Source organism: Octopus sinensis, linkage group LG7 (assembly GCF_006345805.1).
Source record: "Octopus sinensis linkage group LG7, ASM634580v1, whole genome shotgun sequence".
Lineage (NCBI taxonomy): Eukaryota > Metazoa > Mollusca > Cephalopoda > Octopoda > Octopodidae > Octopus > Octopus sinensis.
In genome coordinates, this window is record NC_043003.1 from 38467871 (window position 1) to 38478851 (window position 10981).

General features: G+C 37.7%; 1 protein-coding gene across 1 annotated transcript in view; it reads left to right on the forward strand.

The window, feature by feature from the left end:
* Positions 1-10621, forward strand: part of LOC115214389 (L-threonine ammonia-lyase-like) — a 20156-nt gene extending 9535 nt beyond the window's left edge. The window contains exons 3-4 of the mRNA XM_036504715.1: positions 6714-6877; positions 10033-10621. Of these exons, the coding sequence (XP_036360608.1) occupies positions 6714-6877; positions 10033-10374 (506 nt within the window). The 3' untranslated portion in view covers positions 10375-10621. The remainder of the gene's footprint in view (positions 1-6713; positions 6878-10032) is intronic.
* Positions 10622-10981: the final 360 nt, after the last annotated feature.

Genomic DNA, 10981 nt, shown 5'->3' on the forward strand with positions numbered 1-10981 from the left:
AGTCTCTGCAATGTATAGTTGTCGTTTTTCTTCTATCTTCGAAACAATTTATATAAGCATTACTAGATGAAACTATAACCACGTTCTCGATATCCGGAGGGTATCCAAGTTGTAGTTGACTTACGACCACAACTAGTTCCGACTGGCTGATCGTAAGTCGATTTGGTCATAAGTCGGCCTATAGGCCTATACATAGATTTGTTTTATATATTTACATTCTTAAGGTACATTTTTAGGTAAAAGTCACACACAGCATTCTGTATACTATTATACTAGCGTTAGTCAAAATGTTTGGAGTTTCAAACAGTCGTCTTATAAACAAATACGAGGTTGCCTCGATGTCTCTGCGATAGGATATTCATCCAATACTTGGGATAATCACAGTGGCGATCGATAACCAAACCTAGGTGAAGCGTTTGTTAGCTGACATCATCCGTAGACGGATTAAACCCATTAAATTTCAACTGGACTGTTTATAGCTGCCGGGAGCTGGCGGGCCAATCGTCGTAAAGTCGATCAGTCGTAAGTCGGATAAGTCGGGTAAGTTGGATACGACGACCTGTATAACAAAAATCGTTTATGTTACAAATGTTTGCAGTTGAAGTCTTTACACACGTTACATTTTCACTTTCAAAATGGCTATTTATGTGACGTTGCTCAAGCTTCAATAGCAATCGAAGCAAAATAAAGTAAAACAGAATCAAAACACAACTGAAAGTACGAAAAGAAGAAAAACTGAAGTTTAGTGAACGATTATCAAATAAAATAAAAACAATATCCCGAATACATAAATGAGTATTTTCGAACATAGAGATAGTCTTCTTAAGCACTCCGTCGGTTACGACGACGAGGGTTCCGGTTGATCCGAATCAACGGAACAACCTGCTCGCGAAATTAACGTGTAAGTGGCTGAGAACTCCACAGACACGTGTACCCTTAACGTAGTTCTCGGGAATATTCAGCGTAACACAGAGAGTGACAAGGCCGGCCCTTTGAAGTACAGGTACCACAGAAACAGGAAGTAAGCGTGAGAGAAAGTTGTGGTGAAAGAGTACAGCAGGGATCACCACCATCCCTGCCGGAGCCTCGTGGAGCTTTTAGGTGTTTTCGCTCAATAAACACTCACAATGCCCAGTCTGGGAATCGAAACCGCGATCCTATGACCGCGAGTCCGCTGCCCTAACCACTGGGCCATTGCGCCTCCACTCCATAGAGATAGTAACAACACAAACAACAGTGGTGACTCTTGCACAGAATCAAACACTGTAATCCGTTCACATAATAGTTATGTAAAAAGAAACCGTCCCTTAATAGAAAATGAACAAATAGAATTTCTATATCATCACAGTTGCTAGAAAAAGATATAGCAGGGAGAATTTTGAAGCTAATAAAATGGAAAGCAAAGAGAAAAATATCTAGAAATATTATTTCTAAGTTTCTCTAAAGGAGACTACGGCAGCGGTACTGAATATTAATAGTTATCGCCAAGCTGGGTTCGGCTGCTCTGCATTGATAAAGGGCAAATAGCCTGAAACTAGTCTGCAGGTGCCTGACCAGCAGGGAGAAGCGGCTGACCTCCCCTGTTCGAAGGTTATAATGGACACAGGTTCGTGTGTAACATAGCTAGCTAGAGGCGATAACCTCTTGGAGCTAATCAACAGCAGCTTTCGTCCTATATTTATGGACTGCCATATTAGCTTGGCGATAACTAGAAAAATATCTGTTCTTTCTAAAGGATGGTAGTGGTTTAAATATGTCCTCACGACATTAAATGCAAACATTTAAGAACATTTCGAAAGTAAAATGGTAAAAGTAATGGCACTATCAGCTGTACTCTCAAAGTGAATATCCAGGCGAAACACAGGCTGAAATTGTTAGACATATCTCTGACTATACACTGGTTCCCCAGTACATGGATCAGAGGAATACGAGTGTAACGATAAGAGACTTGGGAAACAACGTTGATCCATGGCTAGAAATTACTTTTGTATCGCAGTAAAGGTGGATGATCAAAGAAAGGCTAACTATAAGTGATAATAAGTCAGGTGGCGTCAAAATAGATTTTCAAATCCTAATGATCCCCAAGTGCAACAAAGCTATACCAGAACAGTGCCCAGTTAAAATCGCCTAGACACGAGTCAAAAGCCAAATTGAGTGTGCAACATTGTCTTTTGTGAATGTAGATCTGTGTTTGTATACTACATCAGTTTTGTTTTTGTCATAAATGTTGTTTTGTTGCATCTGGGGCTATTTTGATGTTTCTTCTGTTACATAGGGCATATGCAATGTGAGTTGTGTTATCTTGTTGTGTATTGATTTTCTTTCATATGTGCTGTGTTATTGGTATTATGCATTTCAATATGGACGGTTTTTGTGTAAAGTATGTGATGTGTAGTTTGTATAGCATAAATGAGTTGCGGCAATACAAAATGTGAGTTGTGTAAGCTATTGGTGTTGGCACCGTTATCGGTTTTGTCGGAGTGCACACGTGGCAGTTGATATTGCAGGGTATATGATGTGGGAATTATTTTAGTTAGTTGATGATTATTGTATAGGGCAGTGGTTCTCAACCGGGTTCCACATGGCCCTTGATGTGAGGGTCCATATAAGATTTTGCTGTTAAAATTTATGTAGTAAATACACAAAATATTTTCACAATTTTTTTCCATACAATTCCTAATAATATTTAATTATAAAAATATAAAGGGTGTTTTTTAAAACATCGAATGTTTATTAGGGTCCAGAAGAGTAAAATAGAAATCAAAGGGATTCACAGGCAAAAAATGGTTGAGGACCACTGCTATTGGGTATGAGGTGTTTGCGGAGAATGTACTGTTTGAACTATATATGTCATTTGCATATGATGTGGATCGTGTCTAGTAGGGTTATAGTTTGCATAGTGTATAACGTTCTGAGCCCTAATACTGTTTCTATATTTTTGTTCATATTTAACATATCTTATACTCCGATTATTACTCTTTTAGTTCTAGCTATTTTGCCTCTTCTTAAAGTAAATTTGGCTCATTTGTCTAATTCCATACATATTTCTATGTCTTGGCTGAATTTATGAACAGTTTCTAGTAGATTTTCCAACTTGATATTGTCTCTTGTATATGTCTTCAAATCCTCAATGAAGGATTTGAAGACAAATACAAGCAACTGTATCCAACGGCAGATTCCTTCAATGGGATTATTAATTAAGTCAGAGCTAGGCGGAAAATGAGTCTCTCTGGAAGAGTCCTCTTCTTGTGATATAGGAATGTTTTTGTTTTCCCTTGGATTTGTAATGATATTGCTGTTTTCCACTTTGACCTGGAATTGAAGCTGTATTTCGTTAGTAGTGAGACTACTTTATTTCTGAAATTTTGGCAAACGGCTAACAATTTCCTGGGAGGGCGTGGGTCGATTACATCGAGCCCAGTGTTCAACTGGGACTTGTTTTATAGATCCTGAAAGGATGAAAAGTAAGATCGACCACTGTGGCATTTGTACTCAGAATGTAAAGTCAGAAGAAATGCCGCTAAGCATTTCGGCTGGTGCGATAACCATTCTGCCATTTCGCCGCCTTTTTCCCACAAAATAATAATCAGCTCGTTGTATTGTATAGCCGTAAGAACATAGTATATAAGAACATAGTATATTATTATGAAATCTAGTTACAAAACCATTAATATTTTGGCTGTGTTATTTTTGTTTTTAGGAATTAATGTCGCTTTCTTCACCGGCATTAAAGTTGATTCTGGTCTGCTTATGAGTTCATTAAATTCTGCGGCCATACACCAATGGATATCAACGTTTCAACTAGAATTAGAGAACTTTGTCAATTTCAGACACTATGTTTCCGTTTGCTTGTAACTCTCAACGTGCTAATGTTTTCTTCGTCGGTTACGATGGACAATGCTTGTGGTGCTTCTATATATTTTCTCTTCTGATCCCTTTTGCATTTTTATTATGTTCATTGTCGTTGTTCCATATTTCCTCCAAAATACACTTGAACTTCCGTTGATGTTTATGAGTGTGTGTGTATTCTAGTGTTGTGCTATTATTTGTTTCCTTCCGTGTGTGTGTCTAGAGGAGCTTTTTGTGTTTGATTGAAATACTTTATTTTCCAGGAAGAAATGTCCGCATAATTCGAAACGATTTCTTATGCATATTTTCTTTTTGCTGCTGTACTTTATTTAAACTGTTATTTTGCATTTAAAGAACCTGTCGTTTTTTTGTTTTTTTTCATATTGTAATTTATTATTTGAGACCTTCGTTTCTTTTTTATGAGGGACCCTTCCTTTCCAGTTCACTAAGTAAGGACAAATTCTCTCTTTCTTTTTTTTTTTCCTCAATTATATATATATACTATAAATACCCGCCGTGACACCCTGGGTCCACTCCAAGTTGGAAATGCCGATGCACAGCGGGAAAGGGGAAGATACTATTTCGAACCTAATGCAATAAAATTTTTAAATGATACAGTTCTCCTGCTTTTGATGTGACAACATAAATACAACCAAGTGTTTCTCTGAAAACGTTCAAATGGCCTTCAACTTTTCTTCCTCGCTTTCTTCTTTGCAATTCTTTGTTACTATTGTTCCATGTGAAATACATGGGTACTTCAGCATAAAGTAATGTTTTTGCAAAGTCATCATTGATGCATAATGAAAACAATTCTGTCAATGTTGTTCTCATATGTCGTTCATTGACAGCCATATATATCCTCATTATTTCTAAGCAATATTCTCTGTTTATCTGGTATATGAACTTGCAGTCTTACTATTGCAGGTGCTCTTTCATGAACTGAAAATCTTAAAATGAATGCAGCTGCTTCGGATGGTCCAATATACCTACCCATTAGATATTGATTAATTTCGTTATCATTGTTTATTTGAACACCAGCTTGGTCATTTATTTTCAGAGTGTACTTAATTTACTTCACTGAGGCAACGATTTCAATACTGCAGTAGTATTTCGATGCTCTTAAAAGAGTTTCATTATAAGGTACAACCTATTTGTTGTTTGTTCTTCCATTCTTATAAGATTCAACTCCTCCCATAGCAACCGATCTATAAAGAAATAGTCTCTCTGTCTGTTTTTTTTCTGCCTTTTGATTAAGATGACAAAGATTAATATTTTTGATAAAAAATAATTAAGTGCCTGTGTTCCTTGGTGTTTACACTGTTTTGTTTCGGTTTTATTGTTTTATTGTCCCGAAACTGCTCTTATGTATTAAATGTGTGCACTGCCCAGAAGTGCTATTTTCTACATGTTATGCATAGTGGTAACTCATGGAGTTTTGGCTATGTATTTGTCTGCACGTTTTTTTTACCATTCCAAAAGCACTTATTAAAGGGATTGTTTCTGTATTCAGACCTTCATATTCGGGTCACCTCTATTTCCAAATCTTTACATTTGTATAATTCCTCCATTTCTTCGAGAGATACATTACCGTATGTTGGTTTGGATACTTTGATTTTAAAGTGTTTCATATCCTGACTATCGTTGATAACAATATCTGGTCGATTAGTCTCGATCTCTATTTTGTCTTATCGCAGAGAGTAGCAGCCAGAGACAATGTACATTATTATTTACTTCCCATCTCTACATATTCTGCCGTTACTTACTGCATTCTGCTTCATTGTATGCTTTTGATGACTCCTGGAGAGAAGAATTGATTTTGAGTCTCAATCAATCCCTCAGTTTCTTGAGTTTCTCAGTCAGTGTTACAACCTTTCCTTTGCTTTGCTTTCTCGGATATTGGCCGTGTAGAGGCTTTTCATGCCACCACTTTGTCCTGGCATTCTGTAACCCCGTTTTATTTTAGATTTTAGCTTTTTCATAGTTTTTGCTGTTGATTCTCCATTTTCTTCAACACTGTCATTTCAGGCTCTCGTTTGAATTTGATGGCTTCTATAAAGATAGAGACATGGTGTGTGTGTGTGTGTGTCTGTGTGTGTGTGTGTGTGTGTGTGTGGTGTGTGTGTGTGTGTGTGTGTGTGTGTGTGTGTGCGTGTGTGTGTGTTTCGTAGCGATTTATATTATTTTTTTACGATTCTTTACTAGATATTTTTGTAGCATTACATAGAGCACTTTATAAATAGTTTTCTAGATGCATAAGGTCCTTACTTCTCTTTATTCGTGGCATATATAATCTTCCTGTGCCAGATTTTAGGTGGTGTATTCTAAATACGGTCATTACTTGTTTTTCTGTTTAATTTTGCTACTTAGCTTTACGTTAAATTGAAAATATCAATACTACAATTTATTTTTGGGATAACTAGAGTATCAAAGCCTGGTAAGTTGATTTTGCATTTAGCTTTGTTTTACGTATTTTTCTAATCCATCTACAATAGTCCTTCCTAATCTTTTCTTTCATCTCTTTGTGCTACACACTGTAGTTCATTAATTTTTAAGTATTTATATGTCTGTATTTAGTCTAATCTTATATGTCCCAGTTCTATGCGTGTTGCTTCTATGCTTATAACCCTCGACGATTGTTCAAATGCTTTGTTCATTGTTTTGAGCAACTTTTCCGTGGTATTTTCTTCGCTGCCTAAATTATTGTCCAGTTTTTTTTCTACTTCTTCTACCGTTGGTGCTGTATTAATTTAAATCTTTACTTTCACAAAGTTCTTGACAAATTGTTTGGAGTTTGGAGTCATCATCATCGACAAAACAAAAATCATAGCACACTTATGTAATATCTTCTGTTTTCTTTTGTAAAGGAAACGGCACAGTTGCTTTGGAGATATTGCAAGAGTTACCGGACGTGAACACAATAATAATACCATATGGAGGAGGTGCTCTTTCTTCCGGTATGGGCACTGCCGTTAAAGTTTTGAAACCGGATGTTAATATCTACACCAGTGAAGTTGATACCTCACCACAGGTAAATTTTAGAACTATTTTGATCAAACTCTCTCTCTCTCTCTCTCTCTCTCTGTGTTTGTGTGTGTGTGTGTGTTTGTGTACTTTTCTCCTTTGCGTCGATTACTTACAACCGCGATAATTCGACCTGAAGTAAAGGTATATCTAAATATATGTAGTGTATCTTGCAGGCATGAAGTGGATTCGATCCACCATAGCCAAATTTAAATGAACAGTTCAACAGAACTTTTCTCACGGTGGAACAATGGTTTTTTCAGTGACACCAGTTTTACATATGCCAGATGCCTTTAGCTAGGCCGAAATAATGTCTTCGCCACTTGACTCTTATAACCTCTTCTACTTCACCAAAAACTAGAATAGAGATATCACAGTACCACCAACGAAGCCCATTGTTCTCAACGATATGTCTATCCTTCTGGATAGTTATAAAAGCAAGAACCCCAAGAAAGAATTAGTGACTTGGTGACAAGTGAGTTAGTCGGCTCGTGACAACTCAATCAGTTAATGAATGACAAACTCGAGTCAGAGACAGCTACCATCAGTTAGGGAGCAGAATGCTAGAACCATAATTCAAAGCAAAGCAGCTACTAAAGACAATGGTCAAATGGAGAAATGAAATTTACTGTCAGCAGCTATGGGACTCAACTTCCCACACCCTCTCACTTTGTCTTCTCTGCACATTACCACATCTTTATCTGTGGTTTACTACTACAATACGGACATACAGGCCGAAATTAACTTTTTTTTTAATTCGCACGCTCTAGGATTTTATTCACCTGCCCATCGAGGCAAGGTATATTCGATGTAACGGTAAATAAATATTTTCTTCACACCTTCAACCACTGTTCTTTCATCTTTACACAATGGCCATCAACGAAGAACCAATCCTTACACACTCATTACGGCTCTGACATTCCATCCTACTATGTATCGACTATCGTAGGATATTCCAGAAATATCTGTAAGACTGGATTTTTTCCAATAATAATAATGTATATGATTTGAGATGTTTGACTTGCCTTAACGCTTGTTGTCCTTTTTAACAATGATATATATATATATATGGGCCAGCAGGTTTTGGGAATCTGACGATACGCCATAAAAATAAACTCTTTATGGGCGAGAAACCTATGGTAATCCCATAAACTGACCTTCCCCATTTTTAATATATATATATATATATATATATATATATATACACGTGATCTAATCAATAAATATCCGGACTGTTGTATAGTAATGAAGAGTGAAGGCTTTTGGAACAATTTGACCTTGAAATCTGCTGTGCATGCGCACTAAGTTTCAACGCTCTTGCTCACTTCGACTGTTTACAGTAGTGCTTAGAAGGATGGTGTGTAGTGTGTGATCGTTGGATTGACCATGACAGAGAAAGCTGAGCAGAGAATCTGTGTCAAATTTTGCCAAAAGTTTGGCGATACCTACTCAGTGGCCTTCGCAAAGTTTTCAAAAAGTTTTCATCGTTCTTGACACAATCAAGGAGATTTTGTGCAACTGAAACCCGAGTGTCATTTGGGTCAGCTGAAAGCAGTTTTGGCACAAAATTGGCAGACAGTGATAATAGACTGAACTGAACCGTAACTAATCTGCACATCTTCTGGCAACTCACGGATAGTGATTCGACGATTTCTCCTCACAGCTGTACGCACATCTGCGATGTTTTTCTCAATTCTGCTATGGATCTCCCAGAACGTTCGTCAATATCGACATTTTTTCGACCATCTTGCGAACGTCTGAACTACTTGCATGCTTGTGTGCGGTTCATAACTCCTCTCCATACACTTTCTGCAAGTTGGAGCAGATATCGCTATGACAACTTTCTCTGTCATGGTCAATGCGACGATCAGATGCTACACACCTTCCTTCCAAGCACTGCTGTAAACAGCGGAATTAAGCTAGAACGTTAAAACTTAGTGCGCATGGACAGCAGAGTACAAGGTCAATATGTGCCAAGCGGCTTCTCTCTGCGTGCTTTAGCTTCGTTACTATAGCAACAGTCCGGATATTTATTGATCATACCTCGTATATATGTGTGTGTATGTGTATTACGAGTTACGTGAGATGTTCTGATTGACTTAGAAACACATGTAGTCTGAATGTATCTTTTCCATTCCTTATACCTTTCAGTTTATGTGCATAATTAACAACCTTCGTTACCAAACTAAGAGTTTTATAGCAGCAGTCGTCATATTGAAATTTCCATCTATTTTGATATGGGACAAAATGCATGAAATACGCTGATTGATATGCTTTGTTGATCGAATAGTATCCGCTTTTTGTTATCTATACAAGTCAGTTGATGTTTATTAACTTCCTGTACCAAGATCTTTTCTGATCGCACTACTATATCACTACATGCATGCACACACACACACACAGAGAAAAGAAACTTGTTGACTACTTAAAACGTAACAGAGTACGTATAAAATCAATGTGCTATAGAAAGCAATAGCATGCCCCTCCTCTCAAAATTGTTGGCCTCGTGTCAAGATGAGATAGAATCATTATTATCATAATCATCATCAAGGTGGCGAGCTGGCAGAAACGTTAGCACGCCGGGAGAAATGCATAGCCGTATTTCGTCTGCTGTTACGTTCTGAGTTCAAATTCCGCCGAGGTCGACTTTGCCTTTCATCCTTCCGGAGTCGATTAATTAAGTACCAGTTATGCACTGGGTCGATATAATCGACTTAATCAGTTTGTCTGTACTTGTTTGTCTCCTCTGTGTTTAGCCCCTTGTGGGTAGTAAAGAAATAGGTATTTCGTCTGGCGCTACGTTCTGAGTTCAAATTCCGCCGAGGTCGACTTTGCCTTTCATCCTTTCGGGGTCTAATAAATAAGTACCAGTTGCGCACTGGGGTCGATGTAATCGAGTTAATTCCTTTGTCTGTCCCTTCTGAGTATAGCCCCTTGTGGGCAGTAAAGAAATGGATATTTTGTTCGTCTTTATGTTGTGAGTTGAAATTCCGACGAGGTCGACTTTGCCTTTCAGACTTTCGGGATCGATAAATTAAGTATCACTTGGGTACTGGGGTTGATGTAATCGACTTGACACCTCCCCCAAAATTTCAGGCCTTGTGCCTTTAGTAGAAAGCATTGTTATTGTTGTTACTATTTTTATTATTATTACTCTTTCAGGTTTATGAATGTCAAAAAGCTGGAAAAGCCGTGCCATGCAAATACACGCCCAATTTTTGCGACGGCATCGGAGGACGTGGCTGCATGCTTCCCGTGTGGAAAGTTGCAAGAAAGGTAATTGATGACACGATAGTGGTCAGTACAAGAGATATAGCCGATGCTATCAAGCTATTAGTGGAGAGTAATTATGTAATCACAGAAGGAGCCGGTGCATCTTCAGTCGCAGCGGCCATGGCAGCAAAGGGAAAACTCTCGGGAAATGTTGTGTGTGTGGTTACAGGAGGAAACATTGACAACAAGAAATTGCTTCAGGTTTTGCGAGGGGAAATCCCGACAGATTAATGAGGTCTGTTATCAATTTCGTTCTTTCTGTGAAAAGCATGTTGCGATAAATTTTGCTGGAATAATAAAGGAGTGTTTTAAAAATGTATTCATAGCCTCAAATAGTTTGTGGACTATTTAGTATTTGAAGCTTATATATTGAAATTGGAATCGAGGAACAGTGAAAAGCTTGCCTAGAGCGGACTTTGGTTTATACATCTTCCATCATTGTAAGAATTTTTGAGGAATTAAAATCATCAAATTTAAACAAATTTCTGTTTTCAATTTAATAAATTTAAAAAGAGTGGGGGAGAAAGGAGAGTGAGCAGTAAGAGAGAGAAATGGGCAGACAGATAGATAGATAGATAGAAAGGGGGAAGAAAAAATTAGAGCAAAAGGGAGACTACTCGTGATATGTATGTTGATTTTAGATTTCTCTATCCTGAGATTAGTCGGAGAAAAAAGAGAAAAGGTCACTTAAATTTGTCTCACATGCTAACAATATTGGATTGGTAAAACCATTGGAGCATTGAATAAAATACCTCGCGCTATATCTTCCGGTTCATTACATTGTTTGCTTGCTTGAAATGGGCTGAGACATCATCATGCACAGAGCCGGCCAGGTCCA